The sequence below is a fragment of the Pseudophryne corroboree genome, chromosome 4, assembly GCF_028390025.1.
Source record: "Pseudophryne corroboree isolate aPseCor3 chromosome 4, aPseCor3.hap2, whole genome shotgun sequence".
Lineage (NCBI taxonomy): Eukaryota > Metazoa > Chordata > Amphibia > Anura > Myobatrachidae > Pseudophryne > Pseudophryne corroboree.
Window position 1 is genome coordinate 401398649 of NC_086447.1, and position 24101 is coordinate 401422749.

The 24101-nt window shown below is 48.7% G+C and overlaps 1 protein-coding gene across 1 annotated transcript in view; it reads left to right on the plus strand.

Annotated features, from left to right (window-relative positions):
• Nucleotides 1–24101, plus strand: part of PTP4A1 (protein tyrosine phosphatase 4A1) — a 33235-nt gene that overhangs the window by 4534 nt on the left and 4600 nt on the right. The window contains exon 4 of the mRNA XM_063916744.1: nt 20822–20896. Within this exon, the coding sequence (XP_063772814.1) occupies nt 20822–20896 (75 nt within the window). The remainder of the gene's footprint in view (nt 1–20821; nt 20897–24101) is intronic.

The following is a 24101-nucleotide window of genomic DNA, read 5'->3' on the forward strand; positions in this document are numbered from 1 at the left end:
GAGACAGCCGGCGGACAAATTAGTATCGGTCCAGGCGTCTCAGACACCGTCAGGGGCTTGTAAAAACGCCCATTTACCTCAGTCGGTCGACAGACACTGACACGGACACTGACCCCAGTGTCGACGGTGAAGAAACAAACGTATTTTTCCTTTAGGGCCACAAGTTACATGTTAAGGGCAATGAAGGAGGTGTTACGTATTTCTGATACCACAAGTACCACAAATAAGGGTATTTTGTAGGGTGGGAATAAACTACTTGTAGTTTTGCCTGAATCAGATAAATTAAATGAAGTGTGTGATGATACGTGGGGTTCCTCCGACAGAAAGTTATGGGCGGTATACCCTTTTTCCCGCCAGTAGTAAGGGCGAGTTGGAAAACACACCTTAGGGTGGACAAGGCGCTCACACGCTTATAAAAAACATGGCGTTACCGTTTCCAGATACGGCCGCCCTCAAGGAGCCAGCTGATAGGAAGCTGGAAAATATCATAACAGTATATACACACATACTGGTGTTATACTACGACCAGCAATCGCCTCAGCCTGGATGTGCAGCGCTGAGGGGGCTTGGTCGGATTTCCTGACTGAAAATTTTGATACCCTTGACAGGGACAGGATTTTATTGTCTATAGAGCATTTTAAGGATGCATTTCTATATGTGTGTGATGCGCAGAGGCATATTTGCATTCTGGCATCAAGAGTAAATGTGATGTACATATCTGCCAGACGAAGACACGACAGTGGTCAGGTGAGGCAGATTCCAGACGGCATATGGAAGTATTGCCGTATAAAGGGGCGGTCCATTGGACCTGGTGGCCATGGCAACAGCTGAAAAATCCACCTTTTGTTACCCCGAGTCACATATTGGCAGAAAAGGACAGTCTTTTCAGTCTCAGTCCTTTCGTCCCCATACGGGCAGGCGGGCGAAGGCCAGTCATATCTGCCCAGGGGGAGAGGAAAGGGAAGAAGACTGCAGCAAGCAGCTCATTCCCAGGAACAGAAGCTCCTCACGGCTTCTGCCAAGTCCGCAGCATAACGCTGGGGCCGTACAAGCGGACTCAGGTGCGGTAGGGGGTCATCTCAAGAGTTTCAGCAACACTCGCAAGGGAACTCCGGGATCCTACATGTAATATCCCAGGTGTACATTGGAAATTCGAGACGTCTCCCCCTCACACAATTCACAGGCTGTAATCCCAGCAGGTGATAATCAAAGTACCCTTCTTACAACAAGGAAGGGGGTATTATTCCACACTATATTGTGGTACTGAAGCCAACCGGCTCGGTGAGATCTGAAATATTTGAACACTTACATACAAGCGTTCAAATCAAGATGGAGTCACTCGGAGCAGTGATAGCGAACCAGGAAGAAGGGGACGATATGATGTCACTGGATATCGGGGACGTTTACCTACAGGTCCAAATTTGCCCTTCTCACCAAGGGTACTTCAGGTTCCTGGTACAGAACTGTCACTATCAGTTCAGACGCTGCCGTTTGGATTGTCCACGGCGCCCCGGGTCTTTACCAAGGTAATGGCCGGAATGATGATTTTTCTTAAAAGAAACATGGACGCTTTCCTGATAAGGGCAAGGTCCAGAGAACAGTTGGAGGTCGGAGTAGCACTATCTTAAGTAGTTCTACGACAGCACGAGTGGATTCTAAATATTACAAAATCGCAGCTTTTTCCGACGACACGTCTACTGTTCCTAGGGAAGATTCTGGACACAGTCCAGAAAAACGTGTTTCTCCCAGTGGAGAAAACCAGGGAGTTATCCGAGCTAATCGGGATCCTCCTAAAACGAGGAAAAGTGTCAGTGCATCATTGCACAAGAGTCCTGGTAAAAATGGTGGCTTATTACGAAGCAATTCCATTCGGCAGATTTCCCGCAAGAACTCTTCAGTGGGATCTGCTGGACAAATGGTCCGGATCGCATCCTCAGATGCATCAGCGGATAACCCTATATCCAAGGAAAAGGGTGTCTCTCCTGTGGTGATTACAGAGTGCTCATCTTCTAGAGGGCCGCAGATTCGGCATTCAGGATTGGATGCCGGTGACCACGGAGGCCAGCCTGAGAGGCTGGGGAACAGTCACACAGGGAAAAAATTTCCAGGGAAGTGTGATTAAGTCTGGAGAATTCTCTCCGCATAAATAAGCTTAGAGCAATTTTATAATGCTCTAAACTTAGCTAGACCTCTGCTTCAAGGTCAGCCGGTATTGATCCAGTGGGATAACATCACGGCAGTCGCCCACGTAAACAGAAGGGCGGCACAAGAAGCAGGAGGGCAGTGAAAACTGCAAGGATTTTTCGCTAGGCGGAAAATCATGTGATAGCACTGTCAGCAGTGTTCTTTCCGGGAGTGGACGACTGGGAAGCAGACTTCCTCAGCAGGCATGACCTCCACCCGGGAGAGTGGAAACTTCATAGGGAAGTTTTTCAACATGATTGTGGACCGTTGGCAAAGACCAAAGGTGGACATGATGGCGTCCCGCCCGAACAAAAAACGGGACAGGTATTCCGCCAGGTCATGAGACCTTCAGGCGATAGCTGTGGATGTTCTGGTAACACCGTGGGTGTACCAGTCTGTGTATGTGTTCCCTCCTCTGTTTCTCATAACCAGGGTATTGAGAATTATAAGACATAGAGGAGTATGAACTATACTAGTGGCTCCGGATTGGCCAAGAGGGACTTGGTACCCGGAACTTCAAGAAATGCTCACAGAGGACTAAGGGCCTGGGGAGCTAAGAAGGGACTTGATTCAGCAAGTACCATGTCTATTCCAAGACTTACCGCGGCTGCGTTTGACGGCATGGCGGTTGAATGCCGGATCCTGAGGGGAAAAGGCATTCCATAAGAGGTCATACCTACCCTGGTCAAAGCCAGGAAGGAGGTGACCGCACAACGTCATCACCACATGTGGTGAAAATATGTTGCGTGGGTGAGGCCAGGAAGGCTCCACGACGGAAATTCAACTAGGTCGATTTCTACACTTCCTGAAAACAGGAGTGTTTTGGACCTCAAATTGGGGTTCATTAACATTTAAATTTCTGCCCTGTAGATTTTCTTCCAGAAAGAATTGACTTCAGTTCCTGAAGTCCAGATTGTAAAGGATGTATTGCATATACAGCTTTTTTGTGCCCCTAGGGGCACCGTGAGATCTCAACATAGTGTTGGGATTTCTTAAAATCATATTGATTTGAAATATCTCACATGGAAAGTGACCATGCTGTTGACAAATATCTCACATGGGAAGTGACCATGTTGTTAGCCCTGGCCTCGGCCAGGCGATTGTCAGAATGGGCGGCTTTGTCTTACAAAAGCCCATATTAAAATTTTCCATTTGAACAGGACAGAACTGGGACTCGTCTCCAGTTTCTTCATAAAGGGGTGTCAGCGTTTTCACCTGAAACAACCTCTTGTGGTGCCTGCGGCTACTAGGGACTTGGAGGACTCCAAGTTACTAGACGTGGTCAGGGCCCTAAAAATATATATATATATATTTTTAGGACGGCTGGAGTCAGAAAGTCTGACTTGCTGTTTATACTGTATACACCCAACAAGCTGGGTGCTCATGCTTCTAAGCAGTCTATTGCACGCTGGATTTGTAGTACAATTCAGCTTGCACATTCTGTGGCAGGCCTGCCACAGACGAAATATGTAGAGGCCCATTCCACAAGGAAGGTGGGCTCATCCTGGGCGGCTGCCCGAGGAGTCTCGGCATTACAACTTTGCCGAGCAGCTACGTGGTCAGGGGAGAACACGTTTGTAAAATTTTACAAATTTTGATACTCTGGCTAAGGAGGACCTGGAGTTCTCTCATTCGGTGCTGCAGAGTCATCCGCACTCTCCCGCCCGTTTGGGAGCTTTGGTATAATCCCCATGGTCCTGACGGAGTCCCCAGCATCCACTAGGACGTTAGAGAAAATAAGAATTTACTTACCGATAATTCTATTTCTCGTAGTCCGTAGTGGATGCTGGGCGCCCATCCCAAGTGCGGATTGTCTGCAATGCTTGTACATAGTTATTGTTACAAAAATCGGGTTATTACTATTGTTGTGAGCCATCTTTTCGGAGGCTACTTCGTTTTGTTATCATACTGTTAACTGGGTTCAGATCACAAGTTGTACGGTGTGATTGGTGTGGCTGGTATGAGTCTTAACCCGGGATTCAAGATCCTTCCTTATTGTGTACGCTCGTCCGGGCACAGTACCTAACTGAGGCTTGGAGGAGGGTCATAGGGGGAGGAGCCAGTACACACCATGTGACCTAAAAGCTTTTTTAGATGTGCCCTGTCTCCTGCGGAGCCCGCTATTCCCCATGGTCCTGACGGAGTCCCCAGCATCCACTACGGACTACGAGAAATAGAATTATCGGTAAGTAAATTCTTATTTTAACCCCTGCCAGAATCCATATAATTGCGGGAGAAAAGTCCGCGGAAAAGGGGCGGAGCCTCTCCTCAGCACACTGGCTCCATTTTTCCTCACAGCTCCGTTGGAGGGAAGCTCCCTGGCTCTCCCCTGCAGTTACTACACTACAGAAAGGGTTAAAAAAGAGAGGGGGGCACTAATTAGGCGCAGTATTAATAAAACAGCAGCTATTAGGGGAAAAATAAGAATTTACTCACCGGTAATTCTGTTTCTCGTAGTCCGTAGTGGATGCTGGGAACTCCGTAAGGACCATGGGGAACAGCGGGCTCCGAAGGAGGCTGGGCACTCTAGAAAGATCTTAGACTACCTGGTGTGCACTGGCTCCTCCCACTATGACCCTCCTCCAAGCCTCAGTTAGGTACTGTGCCCGGACGAGCGTACACAATAAGGAAGGATTTTGAATCCCGGGTAAGACTCATACCAGCCACACCAATCACACCGAACAACTCGTGATATGAAACCCAGTTAACAGTATGAAACGATAGAGCCTCTCAACAGACGGCTCAACAATAACCCGATTTAGTTAACAATAACTATGTACAAGTATTGCAGATAGACCGCACTTGGGATGGGCGCCCAGCATCCACTACGGACTACGAGAAACAGAATTACCGGTGAGTAAATTCTTATTTTCTCTAACGTCCTAGTGGATGCTGGGAACTCCGTAAGGACCATGGGGATTATACCAAAGCTCCCAAACGGGCGGGAGAGTGCGGATGACTCTGCAGCACCGAATGAGAGAACTCCAGGTCCTCCTCAGCCAGGGTATCAAATTTATAGAATTTTGCAAACGTGTTTGCCCCTGACCAAGTAGCTGCTCGGCAAAGTTGTAAAGCCGAGACCCCTCGGGCAGCCGCCCAAGATGAGCCCACCTTCCTTGTGGAATGGGCATTGACAGATTTAGGCTGTGGCAGGCCTGCCACAGTATGTGCAAGCTGAATTGTACTACAAATCCAACGAGCAATAGTCTGCTTAGAAGCAGGAGCACCCAGCTTGTTGGGTGCATATAGGATAAACAGCGAGTCAGATTTTCTGACTCCAGCCGTCCTGGAAACATATATTTGCAGGGCCCTGACAACGTCTAGCAACTTGGAGTCCTCCAAATCCTTAGTAGCCGCAGGCACCACAATAGGCTGGTTCAGGTGAAACGCTGACACCACCTTAGGGAGAAACTGGGGACGAGTCCTCAATTCTGCCCTATCCATATGAAAAATCAGATAAGGGCTTTTACATGATAAAGCCGCCAATTCTGACACTCGCCTGGCTGATGCCAAGGCCAATAACATGACCACTTTCCACGTGAGATATTTCAGATCCACGGTTTTTAGTGGCTCAAACCAATGTGATTTCAAGAAATTCAACATCACGTTGAGATCCCACGGTGCCACAGGAGGCACAAATGGGGGCTGAATATGCAGCACTCCTTTCACAAATGTCTGAACTTCAGGTACTGAAGCTAGTTCCTTTTGAAAGAAAATCGACAGAGCCGAGATCTGTACTTTAATGGAGCCTAGTTTTAGGCCCATATTCACTCCTGCTTGCAGGAAATGTAGAAATCGACCCAGTTGAAATTCCTCTGTTGGGGCCTTTTTGGCCTCGCACCATGCAACATATTTCCGCCATATGCGGTGATAATGTTTTTCCGTAACATCTTTCCTGGCTTTAATAAGCGTAGGAATGACTTCCTCCGGAATGCCCTTTTCCTTCAGGATCCGGCGTTCAACCGCCATGCCGTCAAACGCAGCCGCGGTAAGTCTTGGAACAGGCAGGGGCCCTGCTGTAGCAGGTCCTGTCTGAGCGGCAGGGACCAAGGGTCCTCTGAGATCATCTCTTGAAGTTCCGGGTACCACGCTCTTCTTGGCCAATCCGGAACCACGAGAATTGTGTTTACTCCTCGCTTTCTTATTATTCTCAGTACCTTTGGTATGAGAGGTAGAGGAGGGAACACATATACTGACCGGTACACCCACGGTGTCACTAGGGCGTCCACCGCTATCGCCTGAGGGTCTCTTGACCTGGCGCAATACTTCTCTAGTTTTTTGTTTATGCGGGACGCCATCATGTCCACCTGTGGACGACCCCATTGATTTACAATCATTTTGAAGACTTCTGGATGAAGTCCCCACTCTCCCGGGTGGAGGTCGTGCCTGCTGAGAAAGTCTGCTTCCCAGTTGTCCACTCCCGGGATGAACACTGCTGACAGTGCTAGTACATGATTTTCCGCCCATCGGAGAATTTTTGTGGCTTCTGCCATCGCTGTCCTGCTTCTTGTGCCGCCTTGTCGATTCACATGGGCGACTGCCGTGATGTTGTCTGACTGGATCAGCACCGGCTGGTGTAGAAGCAGGGATTTTGCTTGACTTAGGGCATTGTAAATGGCCCTTAGTTCCAGAATATTTATGTGAAGGGCAGTCTCCTGACTTGACCATAGTCCCTGGAAATTTCTTCCCTTTGTGACTGCCCCCCAGCCCCGTAGGCTGGCATCCGTGGTCACCAGGACCCAGTCCTGTATGCCGAATCTGCGGCCCTCCAGAAGATGAGCACTGTTCAGCCACCACAGAAGAGACACCCTGGTTCGTGGAGACAGGGTTATTAAACGATGCATCTGAAGATGCGATCCGGACCACTTGTCCAACAGGTTCCACTGAAAGATTCTGGCATGGAACCTGCCGAATGGAATTGCTTCGTAAGAAGCTACCATCTTTCCCAGGACCCGCGTGCAGTGATGCACCGATACCTGTTTTGGTTTTAGGAGGTCTCTGACTAGAGAAGACAACTCCCTGGCTTTCTCCTCCGGGAGAAACACTTTTTTCTGGGCCGTGTCCAGAATCATTCCCAGGAACATTAGACGTGTCGTGGGGACCAGCTGTGACTTTGGGATATTCAGAATCCAACCGTGCTGGCTCAGCACTTCCTGAGATAGTGCTACTCCCACTAACAACTGTTCCTTGGATCGTGCCTTTATTAGGAGATCGTCCAAGTATGGGATAATTAAAACTCCCTTTTTTCGAAGGAGTATCATCATTTCCGCCATAACCTTGGTAAATACCCTCGGTGCCGTGGAGAGTCCAAACGGCAGCGTCTGGAATTGGTAATGGCAATCCTGTACCACAAATCTGAGGTACTCCTGGTGAGAATTGTAAATGGGGACATGCAGGTAAGCATCCTTGATGTCCAGGGATACCATGTAATCCCCCTCGTCCAGGCTTGCAATAACCGCCCTGAGCGATTCCATCTTGAACTTGAATTTTTTTATGTATGTGTTCAAGGACTTCAAATTTAGAATGGGTCTCACCGAACCGTCCGGTTTCGGTACCACAAATAGTGTGGAATAGTAACCCCGGCCTTGTTGAAGTAGGGGTACCTTGATTATCACCTGCTGGGAATACAGCTTGTGAATTGCCGCTAGCACTGCCTCCCTGTCTGAGGGAGCAATCGGCAAGGCGGATTTTAGGAAACGGCGGGGTGGAATCGCCTCGAATTCCAGCCTGTATCCCTGAGATACTATTTGAAGGATCCAGGGATCTACCTGTGAACGAACCCACTGATCGCTGAAATTCCTGAGGCGGGCCCCCACCGTACCTGGCTCCGCTTGTGAAGCCCCACCGTCATGCGGCGGACTTGGAAGAGGAAGCGGGGGAGGACTTTTGTTCCTGGGAACCTGCTGTTTGCTGCAGCCTTTTTCCCCTGCCTCTGCCTCTAGACAGAAAAGACCCTCCTTTTCCCCGCTTATTTTTCTGGGATCGAAAGGACTGAACCTGATAAAATGGCGCCTTCTTAGGCTGTGAGGGGACATGGGGTAAAAATGCTGACTTCCCAGACGTTGCTGTGGAAACTAGGTCGGAGAGACCATCCCCAAATAATTCCTCCCCTTTATAAGGCAAAACTTCCATGTGCCTTTTGGAATCTGCATCTCCAGTCCACTGGCGAGTCCATAAGCATCTCCTAGCAGAGATAGATAGTGCACTTACTTTAGATGCCAGCCGGCAGATTTCCCTCTGTGCATCTCTCATGTATAAGACTGAGTCTTTGATATGGTCAATTGTTAACAGGATCGTGTCTCTGTCTAGTGTGTCAATATTTTCTGACAGGTTATCTGACCATGCAGCGGCAGCACTGCACATCCAAGCTGACGCAATTGCTGGTCTGAGTATAATGCCTGAGTGTGTATATACAGACTTCAGGATCGCCTCCTGCCTTCTATCAGCAGGTTCCTTAAGGGCGGCCGTATCCTGGGACGGTAGTGCCACCTTTTTTGACAAACGTGTGAGCGCTTTATCCACCCTCGGGGGTGTTTCCCAACGTAACCTATCCTCTGGCGGGAAAGGGAACGCCATTAGTAATTTCTTAGGAATCGCCAATTTCTTATCAGGGGAAGCCCACGCTTCTTCACACACTTCATTTAATTCATCTGACGGGGGAAAAACTACAGGTAGTTTTTTCTCCCCAAACATAATACCCTTTTTTGTGGTACCTGGATGTAAATCAGAAATATTTAACACCTCTTTCATTGCCTCAATCATGCAGCGAATGGCCTTAACGGGCATTAAATTTGACTCATCGTCGTCGACACTGGCGTCAGTATCTGTGTCGACATCTACTTGTGCCACCTGAGATAACGGGCGTTTTAGAGCCCCTGATGACTTTTGAGACCCTTGGACCGGCACGAGCTGAAGACTCGGCTGTCCCACAGGCGGCATGTCGTCAAATTTTTTATGTAAGGAGTCTATACGTGCACTCATTTCTTGCCATAATACCATCCACTCCGGTGTCTGCCCCGCAGGGGGTGACATCTCTGCTAAAGGCATCTGCTCCCCCTCCACATCATTATCCTCCTCAAACATGTCGACACAGCCGTACCGACACACTCCACACACACAGGGAATGCTCAAATAGAGGACAGGACCCACAAAAGCCCTTTGGGGGGACAGAGTAAGAGTATGCCAGCACACACCAGAGCGCTATATATATACAGGGACTAACTGAGTTATGTCCCTAATAGCTGCTTATACTGTATACAGTGCCAATTTAGTGCCCCCCCTCTCTTTTTCCCTCTTACTGTATTGTAGAAATGCAGGGAAGAGCCAGGGAGCTTCCTTCCAGCCGAGCTGTGAGGGAAAAATGGCGCCAGTGTGCTGAGGAGATAGGCTCCGCCCCTTTTTCGCGGCCTATTCTCCCGCTTATTTTGGGATTCTGGCAGGGGTATTTACCTCATATATAGCCCCAGGGGCTATATATTGAGGTATTTTAGCCAGCCAAGGTGTTTTTATTGCTACCTCAGAGCGCCCCCCCCCAGCGCTCTGCACCCTCAGTGACCGGAGTGTGAAGTGTGTATGAGGAGCAATGGCGCACAGCTGCAGTGCTGTGCGCTACCTTGGTGAAGACAGGATGTCTTCATGCCGCCGATTTTCCGGACCATCTTCCTGCTTCTGGCTCTGTAAGGGGGACGGCGGCGCGGCTCCGGGACCGAACATCAAGGCTGGGCCTGCGGTCGATCCCTCTGGAGCTAATGGTGTCCAGTAGCCTAAGAAGCCCAATCCGGCTGCAAGCAGGCGAGTTCGCTTCTTCTCCCCTTAGTCCCTCGCTGCAGTGAGCCTGTTGCCAGCAGGTCTCACTGAAAAAAAAAAAAAAAAAAAAAAAAAAAAAAAAAAAAAATTCTAAGACTATAACTTTCTAAGAGCTCAGGAGAGCCCCTAGTGTGCATCCAACCTCGGCCGGGCACGAAATCTAACTGGGGCTTGGAGGAGGGTCATAGTGGGAGGAGCCAGTGCACACCAGGTAGTCTAAGATCTTTCTAGAGTGCCCAGCCTCCTTCGGAGCCCGCTGTTCCCCATGGTCCTTACGGAGTTCCCAGCATCCACTAGGACGTTAGAGAAAACACTTCTATAAGGTTATCCTTGTATGTATATATGTGTGTATATGTATGTGTGTGTGTATATGTATATGTATATGTATGTATGTATGTATATATATATATATATATATATATATATATATATATATATATATATATATATATATATATTCTAGCTAGCGCTCTGGTGTGTGCTGGCATACTCTCCCTCTGTCTCCCCAAAGGGCTAGTGGGGTCCTGTCCTCTATCAGAGCATTCCCTGTGTGTGTGCTGTGTCGGTACGATTGTGTCGACATGTATGAGGAGGAACATGGTGTGGAGGCGGAGCAATTGCCTGTAATGGAGTTGTCACCCCCTAGGGAGTCGACACCTGAGTGGCTGAGCTTATGGAAGGAATTACGTGACAAAAATGATGACATGAGACAGCCGGCTACTCAGCTTGTGCCTGTCCAGGCGTCTCAAAAGCCATCAGGGGCTCTAAAACGCCGTTACCTCAGATGGCAGATACAGACACGGATACTGACTCCAGTGTCGACGATGAAGAGACGAATGTGACTTCCAGTAGGGCCACACGTTACATGATTGAGGCTATGAAAAATGTTTTACATATTTCTGATAATACAAGTACCACTAAAAAGGGTATTATGTTTGGTGAGAAAAAACTGCCTGTAGTTCTTCCTGCATCTGAGGAATTAAATGAAGTGTGTGATGAAGCGTGGGTTTCCCCCGATAAAAAAACTGATAATTCCTAAAAGGTTATTAGCATCTTACCCCTTCCCGCCAGAGGATAGGGCATGTTGGGAAACACCCCCTAGGGGGGATAAAGCGCTCACACGTTTGTCTAAACAGGTGGCACTACCGTCTCCTGATACGGCCACCCTTAAGGAACCTGCTGACAAAGCAGGAGAATATCCTAAAATGTATATACACTCACACGGGTGGTATACTGCGACCAGCAATCGCCTCAGCCTGGATGTGCAATGCTGGGGTGGCGTGGTCTGATTCCCTGACTGAAAATATTGATACCCTAGATAGGGACAGTATATTACTAACTATAGAGCATTTCAAAGATGCATTTCTATATATGCGTGATGCACAGAGGGATATTTGCCGACTGGCATCAAGAGTAAGTGCGCTGTCCATTTCTGCCAGAAGAGGGTTATGGACGAGGCAGTGGTCAGGTGATGCTGACTCCAAAAGGCATATGGAAGTATTGCCTTATAAAGGGGAGGAGTTATTTGGGGTAGGTCTATCAGACCTGGTGGCCACGGCAACTGCTGGGAAATCCACATGTTTACCCCAGGTAGCCTCTCAACATAAGACGCCGTATTATCAGGCGCAGTCCCTTCGGCCCCATAAGGGCAAGCGGGCAAAAGGCTCCTCATTTCTGCCCCGTGGCAGAGGGAGAGGAAAAAGGCTGCAGCAAACAGCCAGTTCCCAGGAACAGAAGCCCTCTTCCGTTTCTGCCAAGTCCTCAGCATGACGCTGGGGCTTCACTAGCGGACTCAGGCACGGTGGGGGCCCGTCTCAAGAATTTCAGCGTGCAGTGGGCTCACTCACAGGTGGACCCCTGGATCCTTCAGGTGGTATCTCAGGGGTACAAATTGGAATTCGAGACGTCTCCCCCTCGCCGTTTCCTAAAGTCTGCTTTACCGACGTCTCCCTCCGACAGGGAGGCGGTATTGGAAGCCATTAACAAGCTGTATTCCCAGCAGGTGATAATCACGGTACCCCTCCTGCAACAGGGTACAGGGTATTATTCCACGCTGTTTGTGGTACCGAAGCCGGACGGCTCGGTGAGACCTATTTTAAATCTGAAATCCTTGAACACTTACATACAAAGGTTCAAATTCAAGATGGAGTCACTCAGAGTGGTGATTGCGAACCTGGAAGAAGGGGATTATATGGTGTCTTTGGACATCAAGGATGCTTACCTCCATGTCCCAATTTACCCTTCTCACCAATGGTACCTCAGGTTTGTGGTACAGAACTGTCACTATCAGTTTCAGACGCTGCCGTTTGGTTTGTCCACGGCACCCCGGGTCTTTACCAAAGTAATGGCCGAAATGATGATACTCCTTCGAAGGAAGGGAGTTTTATTTATCCCTTACTTGGACGATCTCCTGATAAGGGCAAGATCCAGGGAACAGTTGGTAGTCGGGGTAGCACTATCTCAAGTAGTGTTGCGGCAGCACGGTTGGATTCTCAATATTCCAAAGTCGCAGCTGATCCCGACGACACGTCTTCTATTCCTAGGAATGATCCTGGACACTGTCCAGAAAAAGGTGTTTCTCCCGGAGGAGAAAGCCAGGGAGTTATCCGAACTAGTCAGAAACCTCCTAAAACCAGGCCATGTGTCAGTGCATCTATGCACAAGGGTCCTGGGAAAAAATGGTGGCTTCCTACGAAGCAATTCCATTCGGCAGATTCCACGCAAGAACTTTCCAGTGGGACCTGCTAGACAAATGGTCCGGATCGCATCTTCAGATGCATCAGCGGATAACCCTGTCACCAAAGACAAGGGTGTCTCTCCTGTGGTGGTTGCAGAGTGCTCATCTTCTAGAGGGCCGCAGATTCGGCATTCAGGACTGGGTCCTGGTGACCACGGATGCCAGCCTGCGAGGCTGGGGAGCAATCACACAGGGAAGGAATTTCCAGGGCTTGTGGTCAAGCCTGGAGACATCACTTCACATAAATATCCTGGAGCTAAGGGCCATTTACAATGCTTTAAGCCTAGCAAGACCTCTGCTTCAAGGTCAGCCGGTGCTGATCCAGTCAGACAACATCACGGCAGTCGCCCATGTAAACAGACAGGGCGGCACAAGAAGCAGGAGGGAAATGGCAGAAGCTGCAAGGATTCTTCGCTGGGCGGAAAATCATGTGATAGCACTGTCAGCAGTGTTCATTCCGGGAGTGGACAACTGGGAAGCAGACTTCCTCAGAAGGAACAACCTCCACCCGGGAGAGTGGGGACTTCACCCAGAAGTCTTCCACATGATTGTGAACCGTTGGGAAAAACCAAAGGTGGACATGATGGCGTCCCGCTTCAACAAAAAACTGGACGGGTATTGCGCCAGGTCAAGGGACCCTCAGGCAATAGCTGTGGACGCTCTGGTAACACCGTGGGTGTACCAGTCAGTGTGTGTTCCCTCCTCTGCCTCTCATACCCAAGGTACTGAGAATTATAAGACGCAGAGGAGTAAGAACTATACTCGTGGCTCCGGATTGGCCAAGAAGGACTTGGTACCCGGAACTTCAAGAGATGCTCACAGAGGACCCGTGGCCTCTACCTCTAAGAAGGGACCTGCTCCAGCAAGGACCCTGTCTGTTCCAAAACTTACCGCGGCTGCGTTTGACGGCATGGCGGTTGAACGCCGGATCCTGAATGGAAAAGGCATTCCGGATGAAGTCATCCCTACCCTGATCAAAGCCAGGAAGGATGTAACCGCAAAACATTATCACCGCATTTGGCGTAAATATGTGGCGTGGTGCGAGGCCAGGAAGGCCCCTACAGAGGAATTTCAACTGGGTCGATTCCTGCATTTCCTGCAAACGGGAGTGTCTATGGGCCTAAAATTAGGATCCATTAAGGTTCAGATTTCGACCCTGTCGATTTTCTTCCAGAAAGAACTGGCTTCAGTTCCTGAAGTTCAGACGTTTGTCAAGGGGGTACTGCATATACAGCCTCCTTTTGTGCCTCCAGTGGCACCTTGGGATCTCAATGTAGTTTTGGGGTTCCTAAAATCACATTGGTTTGAACCGCTTAAATCTGTGGATTTGAAATATCTCACATGGAAAGTGGTCATGCTGTTGGCCTTGGCTTCGGCCAGGCGCGTGTCAAATTGGCGGCTTTATCCTGTAAAAGCCCTTACCTGATTTTTCATACGGTCAGGGCAGAATTGAGGACTCGTCCTCAATTTCTCCCTAAGGTGGTTTCAGCGTTTCACCTGAAACAGCCTTGTGTGGTACCTGCGGCTACTAGGGACTTGGAGGACTCCAAGTTGCTGGACGTAGTCAGGGCCCTGAAAATGTTTCCAGGACGGCTGGAGTCAGAAAATCTGACTCGCTGTTTATCCTGTATGCACCCAACAAGCTGGGTGCTCCTGCTTCTAAGCAGACTATTGCTCGTTGGATTTGTAGTACAATTCAGCTTGCACATTCTGTGGCAGGCCTGCCACAGCCAAAATCTGTAAAAGCCCATTCCACGAGGAAGGTGGGCTCATCTTGGGCGGCTGCCCGAGGGGTCTCGGCTTTACAACTTTGCCGAGCAGCTACTTGGTCAGGGGCAAACACGTTTGCTAAATTCTACAAATTTGATACCCTGGCTGAGGAGGACCTGGAGTTCTCTCATTCGGTGCTGCAGTCATCCGCACTCTCCCGCCCGTTTGGGAGCTTTGGTATAATCCCCATGGTCCTGACGGAGTTCCCAGCATCCACTAGGACGTCAGAGAAAATAAGAATTTACTTATCGATAATTCTATTTCTCGTAGTCCGTAGTGGATGCTGGGCGCCCATCCCAAGTGCGGATTGTCTGCAATACTTGTACATAGTTATTGTTAACTAAATCGGGTTATTGTTGTGAGCCATCTTTCCAGAGTCTCCTCTGTTATCATGCTGTTAACTGGGTTCAGATCACAGGTTGTACGGTGTGATTGGTGTGGCTGGTATGAGTCTTACCCGGGATTCATAAATCCTTCCTTATTGTGTACGCTCGTCCGGGCACAGTATCCTAACTGAGGCTTGGAGGAGGGTCATAGGGTGAGGAGCCAGTGCACACCAGGTAGTCCTAAAGCTTTACTTTTGTGCCCAGTCTCCTGCGGAGCCGCTGTCCTCCATGGTCCTTACGGAGTTCCCAGCATCCACTACGGACTACGAGAAATAGAATTATCGGTAAGTAAATTCTTATTTTAATGGCCTAAGCAGTCAATTTAATATCTAAACAAAATTGAAATATTTTACCTTTCTCTTGCGTCCTAGAGGATGCTGGGGACTCCGTAAGGACCATGGGGATAGACGGGCTCCGCAGAGACATGGGCACTTTAAGAAAGACTTTAGATCTGGTGTGCACTGGCTCCTCCCTCTGCCCCTCCTCCAGACCTCAGTTTGATACTGTGCCCAGTGGAGACTGGGTGCTTTTCAGAGAGCTCTCCTAAGCTTTCTGACCAAGTATATTTCTAAGGTTTTTTATTTTCAGGGAGCCTGCTGGTAACAGACTCCCTGCATCGAGGGACTGAGGGGAGAGAAGCAGACCTACTTCTGTGAGTTTCAAGGCTCTGCTTCTTAGGCTACTGGACACCATTAGCTCCAGAGGGAGTCAGAACACAGGTCTCACCCTGGAGTTCGTCCTGGAGCCGTGCCGCCGTCCTCCCCACAGAGCCGGAAGATAGAAGCCAGGTGAGTATGAGAAGAAAAGACTTCAGAGGTGGCAGAAGACTTCATGATATTCACTGAGGTAACGCACAGCAGTGCAGCTGTGCGCCATTGCTCCCACACACGGCAGTCACTGTAAGGATGCAGGGGGGGGGCGCCCTGGGCAGCAATATAAACCTCATTTCTGGCAAAAGAGAGGTGTATAATTTTTTTTTTTTTTTTTACACATAGCTAGGCACTGTATATATAAAGAGCCCCTGACAGTTTTTTATTATATTTAAGCGGGACAGAAGCCCGCCTCCGAGGGGGCGGGGCTTCTCCCTCAGCACTCACCAGCGCCATTTTCTCCACAGCACAGCTGAGGAAGCCCCCCGGACTCTCCCCTGCTTATCCACGGTGAAAGGGGGTTTCAGAGAAGGAGGGGGGGGGGGGGGCACATATTTGGCAGCAAATAGTATTACAGCGCTACTGGGTAAACATATGGTGTGTTTTTCCTGGGGTATTAGCGCTAGGTGTGTGCTGGCATTCTCTCCCTCTACCCCTCCCTCTCCAAAGGGCTTTGTGGGGGAACTGTGCTCAGATGAGAGGATTCCCTGAGTGTGTGGTGTGTTGGTACATGTGTGTCGACATGTCTGAGGTAAAAGGCTCTTCTAAGGAGGAGATGGAGCAAATGTGTGTGTGGTGTCTGTCGACAACGCCGACACCTGACTGGATATGTGGAATTAAGTGCTGAGGTAAATTTATTACACAAGATTAGAGAACAGACAGGGAATCTACCCATGTCTGTCCCTATGTCGCAGGGACCTTCAGAGTCTCAAAACGCCCACTATCCAAAATAATACACTGATACCGACACGGAGTCTGACTCCAGTGCCGACTACGATGATGTAAAGTTACAGCCAAAACTGGCAGAAAAGTATTCAATATATGATTATTGTAATAAAAGATGTTTTGCATTTCACTGATGACCCATCTGTCCCTGACACGAGGGTACACATGTTTAAGGGGAAGAAAGCTGAGAACATTTCCCCCCTCTCATGAACCAAATTGTGTGAAAGAGCGGGAATCTCTCATGGCGTATCCTTTCCCTGCAAGGGCCAGGATACGATGGGAATCCTCCCCTAGGGTGGACAAGGCGTTGACACGTTTACCCAAAAGGTAGCGCTGACATACCAAGATACAGCTACCCTCAGGGATCCTACAGGTAGCATGCAGAAAAGTACTTTGAAGTCCATTTACACACATTCTGGTACACTACTAAGACCGGCGATTGTGTCGGCAGGGGTTTATAGCGCTGTAGCAGCGTGGACAGATACCTTATCAGCGGAGATTGAAACCCTAGATAAGGATACCATGTTATTGACCCTAGGATATATAAAAGATGCTGTCTTATATAGAAGACATGCTCAAAGTGACATTGGTCTACTGGGTTCTAGAGTCAACGCTATGTCGATTTTCTGCTAGACGTGTCCTGTGGAACATGCAATGGACAGGTGATGCCGACTAAAAGAGGCATATGGAGGTTTTACCTTACAAGGGTGAGGAATTGTGTGGAGAAGGGCTCTCGGACCTGGTCTCACAGCTATAGCTGGTAAATCTGATCTTTTGCCTTATATTCCATCACAGCCTAAGAAAGCACGACATTATCAAATGCAGTCCTTTCGGTCGCAGAAAAACAAAGTACGAGGAGCGTCCTTTCTTACCAGAGGTAAGGGCGCAGGGCACAGCTAGTTCCCAGGAACAGAAGTCCTCCCCGGATTCTACTAAATCCACCGCATGACGCTGGGGCTCCGCTAAGGGTGTCCGCCCCAGTGGGAGCACGTCTTCGACTCTTCAGCCACATCTAAGTTCACTCACAGGTGGATCCCTGGGCAATAGAAATTGTTTCTCAGGGTTACAAGCTGGAATTCGAAGAGGTGCCTCCTCGCCGGTTTTCCTTATCGGCCCTACCGGCTTCTCCCCCAGAAAGGGAGATAATAAATACAATTCACACATTGTATCTTCAACAGGTGGTGCTCAAGGTTTCCCTCCAACAAGGAAGGGGATATTACTCAACCTTGGCTGTAGTCCCGAAACAGTATGGTTCGGTCAGACCTATTTTAAAATTAAAATCTCTGAACCTATACTTGAAAAGGTTCAAATTCAAGGTGGAATCGCTCAGAGCGATCATCGCCAGCCTGGAAGGGGTGGATTTTATGGTTTATCTAGACATAAAGGCTGCATACCTTCATGTTCCCATTTATCCACCCCATCAGGCGTACCCGAGAATTACGGTACAGTATTGTCATTACCAATTTCAGGGTAATTGGCGGAAATGATGGTGCTCCTACGCAAGCAAGGAGTCACAATTATCCCATACTTGGACGATCTCCTAATAAGGGCGAGATCAAAAGAGCAGTTGTTGAACAGCGTGTCACTTTCACTGAAGGTGTCACAGCAACTCGGCTGGATTCTCAATATCCCGAAATCACAGTTCGTTCCTATGACTCGTCTGCCCTTCTTGGGTATGATTCTGAATACGGACCAGAAATGGGTTTATCTTCCGATAAAGAAGGCCCAGGAACTAATGACTCTGGTAAAAAACCTATTAAAGCCAAAACAGTGCATCACTGCACTCGGGTCCTGGGAAAGATGGTGGAATCTTACGGGGCCATTCCCTTCGGCAGGTTCCATGCGAGGACTTTCCAATGGGATCTACGGAACAAGTGGTCCGGGTCACATCTACAGATGCATCAGTTAATCACCCTGTCCCCTAGGGCCAGGGTGTGTCTCCTATGGTGGCTGCAGAGTACTCACCTTTAGCAGGTTCGCCATCCAGGACTGGATTCTGGTAGCCACGGACGTGAGCCTCCGAGGTGGGGGAGCAGTCACACAGGGAAGAAACTTCCAAGGTCTTTGGGTTAAGTCAAAAAAACTTGTATTCAAATCAACATCCTGGAGCTGAGGGCCATATACAATGCCTTTGGCAAGCGGAAACATTGCTTCGCGACCTACCGGTTCTGACCCAGTCAGACAACTTCACCGCAGTGGCTCATGTAAACCGCCAAGGCGGCACAAAGAGCAGAGTGGAAATGGCAGAAGCCACCAGGATTCTCCACTGGGCGGAAAATCATGTAAGCACATTTTCAGCAGTTCATTCCGGGAGTGGACAACTGAGAAGCAGACTTCCTCAGCAAACACTACCTGCATCCAAGAGAGGACTTCTTTAGGAAGCCTTCGCACAGATTGCATGTCAGTGGGAACTGCCACAGATGGACATGATGCCGTCCCGCCTCAACAAGAAGCTACAGAGGTATTGCACCAGGTCAAGAGACCCTCAGGCAGTAGCTGTAGATGCCCTAGTGACACCATGGGTGTTCCAGTCTATGTATTTCCCCCTCTTCCTCTCATACCCAAGGTGTTGAGAATGGTAGGAGGGAGAGGAATGAGAACAATCCTCATTGTTCCAGATTGGCCACGAAGGACCTGGTATCCGGATCTGCAGGAAATGCTCACAGAAGATCTGTGGCCTCTTCCTCTAAGACAGGACCGGTTGCAACAGGGGCCATGTCTATTCCAAGACTTACCGCGGCTGCATTGGACGGCATGGCGGTTGAACGCCGGATCCTAGCGGATAAGGGTATTCCGGATGAGGTCGTTCCTACGCTAATAAAGGCTATGAAGGACATGACATCTAAACATTATCACCGTATATGGCGAAAATGTTTCTTGGTGTGAGGCCAGGAATGCTCCTATGGAAGAATTCCATCTGGGCAGGTTCCTTCACTTCCTGCAAACTGGAGTGAATTTCGGCCTAAAATTAGGATTTATTAAGGTTCAGATTTCGGCCTTCTCCATTTTCTTTCAAAAGGAATTGGCCTTTCTCCCTGAAGTACACACTTTTGTGAAGGGAGTACTGCGTATTCAGCCTCCTTTTGTACCTCCGGTGACGCCTTGGGACCTTAACGTGGTGAGTTTCATTAAGTCACACTGGTTTGAACCACTTCAAACAGTGGAGTTTAAAAATCTCACTTGGAAGGTGGTTATATTATTAGCCTTGGTTTCGGCTAGGCGAGTGTCGGAATTAGCGGCTTTATCACATAAAAGCCCCTATCTGGTTTTCCATATGGATAGAGCGGAATTGCGGACCCGTCCTCAATTCCTGCCAAAAGTGGTTTATTCCTTTCATATGAACTATTGTGGTGCCTGTGGCTACGCGCGACTTGGAGGATCCAGAGTCCCTTGATGTGGTCAGGGCTTTAAAAATTTACGTGGCCAGATCGGCTACAGTCAGAAAAACAGAAGCACTGTTTGTTATGTATGCAACCAACAAGATTGGTGCCCCTGCTTCAAAGTAGACTATTGCTCGCTGGATCTGTAACACGATTCAGCAGGCGCATTCTACGGCAGGGTTGCCGTTAACTAAATCTGTCAAGGCCCATTCCACTAGGATGGTGGGCTCTTCTTGGGCGGCTGCCAGAGGGGTCTTGGCGCTACAGCTGTGCCGAGCTACTACTTGGTCGGGGTCAAACTCCTTTGCAAAGTTCTATAAGTTTGATACCCTGGCTGAGGAGGACCTCCTGTTTGCTCAATCGGTGCTGCAGAGTCATCCGCACTCTCCCGCCCGTTTGGGAGCTTTGGTATAATCCCCATGGTCCTTGCGGAGTCCCCAGCATCCTCTAGGACGTAAGAGAAAATAAGATTTTAAACCTACCGGTAAATCTTTTTCTCATAGTCCGTAGAGGATGCTGGGCGCCCGTCCCAAGTGCGGACTACTTCTGCAAGACTTGTATATAGTTATTGCTTAAATAAGGGTTATGTTAGTCTCATCGGTCTTGGACTGATGCTATGTCGTTTTCATACTGTTAACTGGATAGTATATCACAAGTTATACAGTGTGATTGGTGTGGCTGGTATGAATCTTGCCCTTGGATTAACAAAAATCCTTTCCTCGTACTGTCCGTCTCCTCTGGGCAGTTTCTCTAACAGGTCTGGAGGAGGGGCATAGAGGGAGGAGCCAGTGCACACAGATCTAAAGTCTTTCTTAAAGTGCCCATGTCTCCTGCGGAGCCCGTCTATCCCCATGGTCCTTACGGAGTCCCCAGCATCCTCTACAGACTACGAGAAAAAGATTTACCGGTAGGTTTAAAATCTTATTTTTTTTGACTGTTCATATTATTTTTGTTCCCATCCAGAGCTCCAGTACTTGTTGCCCTTGCCCTTATTGAATGTGGGATGAAATATGAAGATGCAGTTCAGTTTATAAGACAGTAAGTATGCCACTAAATGTGCTATGGACATGGTCACTTCAATTCACTTTTAAATTAAATCCACATATAACCTCTCATACACCCACGAGTGCTTAATAACCCAGTTAAACTGGCCTTGCCCCCACAAGTGCTTAATGAACCATTTTAACTGTCCCCGCCCCCCACAAGAGCTGCGCATTGCATCTGAAGGTAAATGTCAGAGATAGATATAACTAACTTGTCAGCTGTTTTCCTAGTTTTGCAGCAGCTATGCTTGGCAACTATGGGGTATTTTTACTAAGCCATAGAGCAGGGATGGGGAACCTTCGGCCCTCCAGCTGTTGAACTACACATACCAGCATGCCTTGCTTCAGTTTTGCTATTTGGCCATGCTAACTGTTGCAGGGCATGCTGGGATGTGTAGTTTAACAGCAGCTGGAGGGCCGAAGGTTCCCTATCCCGGCTATAGAGACAGATAAATTATTAGACAATTTGGTCCTATTTATCAAGTTAAAGACTCTTTGAAAAATGACACAGGAGCTGATTGGCTGGTACTTCATCTCCGCCAACTTTACGTCTCTCAAAGACTGTAAACAGCCCCTGTCTATGCCGTAAGTCTAATTCCGATGTATTAGGTTACCTGGTTGTAATGTTTAGTGAATAGAGAAGGACCTGCAGGAAAGGGGGGTCCCTTTATGGGGGTTGCAAGCTTAAATGTGTTGACCAGTAATATGAACAAAAAAACCTTTGAGGCAGATGTAGTAAGCTTAGAGAAGTGATAAAGAAGTGATGAATGGAAGGTGATAATGCAGTAGCCAATCGGTTTTTTTTTTAAAACCCGTAATGTTTGGCTGGTGCGTTATCACCTTCCACTTGTCACTGCTTTATCACTTCTCCAAGCTTAATACATCTGCCCCATTGTTATGTAGAGTGCTAAGCTCTGTATTATGTTTGTTAACAACCTGTCTCTTTATGCTGCAGTTTTGTGCATTTATTCTTAAACTGTTTATTTCAACCTTTTTTGGCTTATAAATATTGACTGTGTATAGTATCACTGTTCTATGCCTTCTTTATAGTATGTTTTCTCTATCGTCCTTGTGGATGCTGGGGTTCCTGAAAGGACCATGGGGAATAGCGGCTCCGCAGGAGACAGGGCACAAAAAGTAAAGCTTTCCGATCAGGTGGTGTGCACTGGCTCCTCCCCCCATGACCCTCCTCCAGACTCCAGTTAGATTTTTGTGCCCGGCCGAGAAGGGTGCAATCTAGGTGGCTCTCCTAAAGAGCTGCTTAGAGAAAGTTTAGCTTAGGTTTTTTATTTTACAGTGAGTCCTGCTGGCAACAGGATCACTGCAACGAGGGACTTAGGGGAGAAGGAGTGAACTCACCTGCGTGCAGGATGGATTGGCTTCTTGGCTACTGGACATCAGCTCCAGAGGGACGATCACAGGTACAGCCTGGATGGTCACCGGAGCCGCGCCGCCGGCCCCCTTGCAGATGCTGAAGTAAGAAGAGGTCCAGAATCGGCGGCTGAAGACTCCTGCAGTCTTCTAAAGGTAGCGCACAGCACTGCAGCTGTGCGCCATTTTCCTCTCAGCACACTTCACACGGCAGTCACTGAGGGTGCAGGGCGCTGGGAGGGGGGCGCCCTGGGAGGCAAATGAAAACCTTTTTTGGCGAAAAATACCTCACATATAGCCCCCAGAGGCTATATGGAGATATTTAACCCCTGCCAAGATTCACTAAATAGCGGGAGACGAGCCCGCCGAAAAAGGGGCGGGGCCTATCTCCTCAGCACACAGCGCCATTTTCGCTCACAGAAAGCCTGGAGAGAAGGCTCCCAGGCTCTCCCCTGCACTGCACTACAGAAACAGGGTTAAAACAGAGAGGGGGGGCACTGATTTTGGCGATATTGAGATATATATAAAGATGCTATAAGGGAAAACACTTATATAAGGTTGTCCCTATATAATTATAGCGTTTTGGTGTGTGCTGGCAAACTCTCCCTCTGTCTCCCCAAAGGGCTAGTGTGGGTCCTGTCCTCTGTCAGAGCATTCCCGGTGTGTGTGCTGTGTGTCGGTACGTGTGTGTCGACATGTATGAGGACGATGTTGGTGAGGAGGCGGAGAAATTGCCTGTAATGGTGATGTCACTCTCTAGGGAGTCGACACCGGAATGGATGGCTTATTTAGGGAATTACGTGAGAATGTCAACACGCTGCAAGGTCGGTTGACGACGTGAGACGGCCGACAAACTATTAGTACCGGTCCAGGCGTCTCAGAAACACCGTCAGGGGCGTTAAAAACGCCCATTTACCTCAGTCGGTCGACACAGACACGGACACTGAATCCAGTGTCGACGGTGAATAAACAAACGTATTTCTCATTAGGGCCACACGTTAAGGGCAATGAAGGAGGTGTTGCATATTTCTGATACTACAAGTACCACAAAAAAGGGTATTATGTGGGAGTGAAAAAACTACCTGTAGTTTTTCTTGAATCAGATAAAATAAAATGAAGTGTGATGATGCGTGGGGTTACCCCGATAGCAAATATTGGCGTTATACCCTTTCCCGCCAGAAATTAGGGCGCGTTGGGAAAAACCCCTTAGGGTGATAAGGCGCTCACACGCTTATCAAGTGGCGTTACCGTCTCCAGATACGGCCGCCCTCAAGGAGCCAGCTGATAGGAAGCTGGAAAGATATCCTAAAAAGTATATACACACATACGGTGGTTATACTGCGACCAGCGATCGCCATCAGCCTGGAGATGCAGTGCTGGGTTGGCTTGGTCGGATTCCCTGACTGAAAATATTTTATTCATATAGAGCATTTAATAGGATGCATTCTATATATATGTACGTGAGATGCACAGAGGGATATTTGCTCTCTGGCATCAAGATAAGTACGTTGTCCATATCACCCAGAAGATGTCATGGACACGACAGTGGTCAGGTGATACAGATCCCATACGGCACATGGAAGTATTGCCGTATAAAGGGAAGGAGTTAGTTGGGGTCGGTCCATCGGACCTGGGAATCCAACCTTTTTACCCCAAGTTACATCTCAGCTGAAAAAGACACCGTCTTTTCAGCCTCAATCCTTCCTTTTCCATGAGGGCATGCAGGCAAAAGGCCAGTCATATCTGCCCAGACATAGAGGTAAGGGAAGTAGACTGCAGCAGGCAGCCCCTTCCCAGGAAAAGAAGCCCTCCACCGCGTCTGCCAAGTC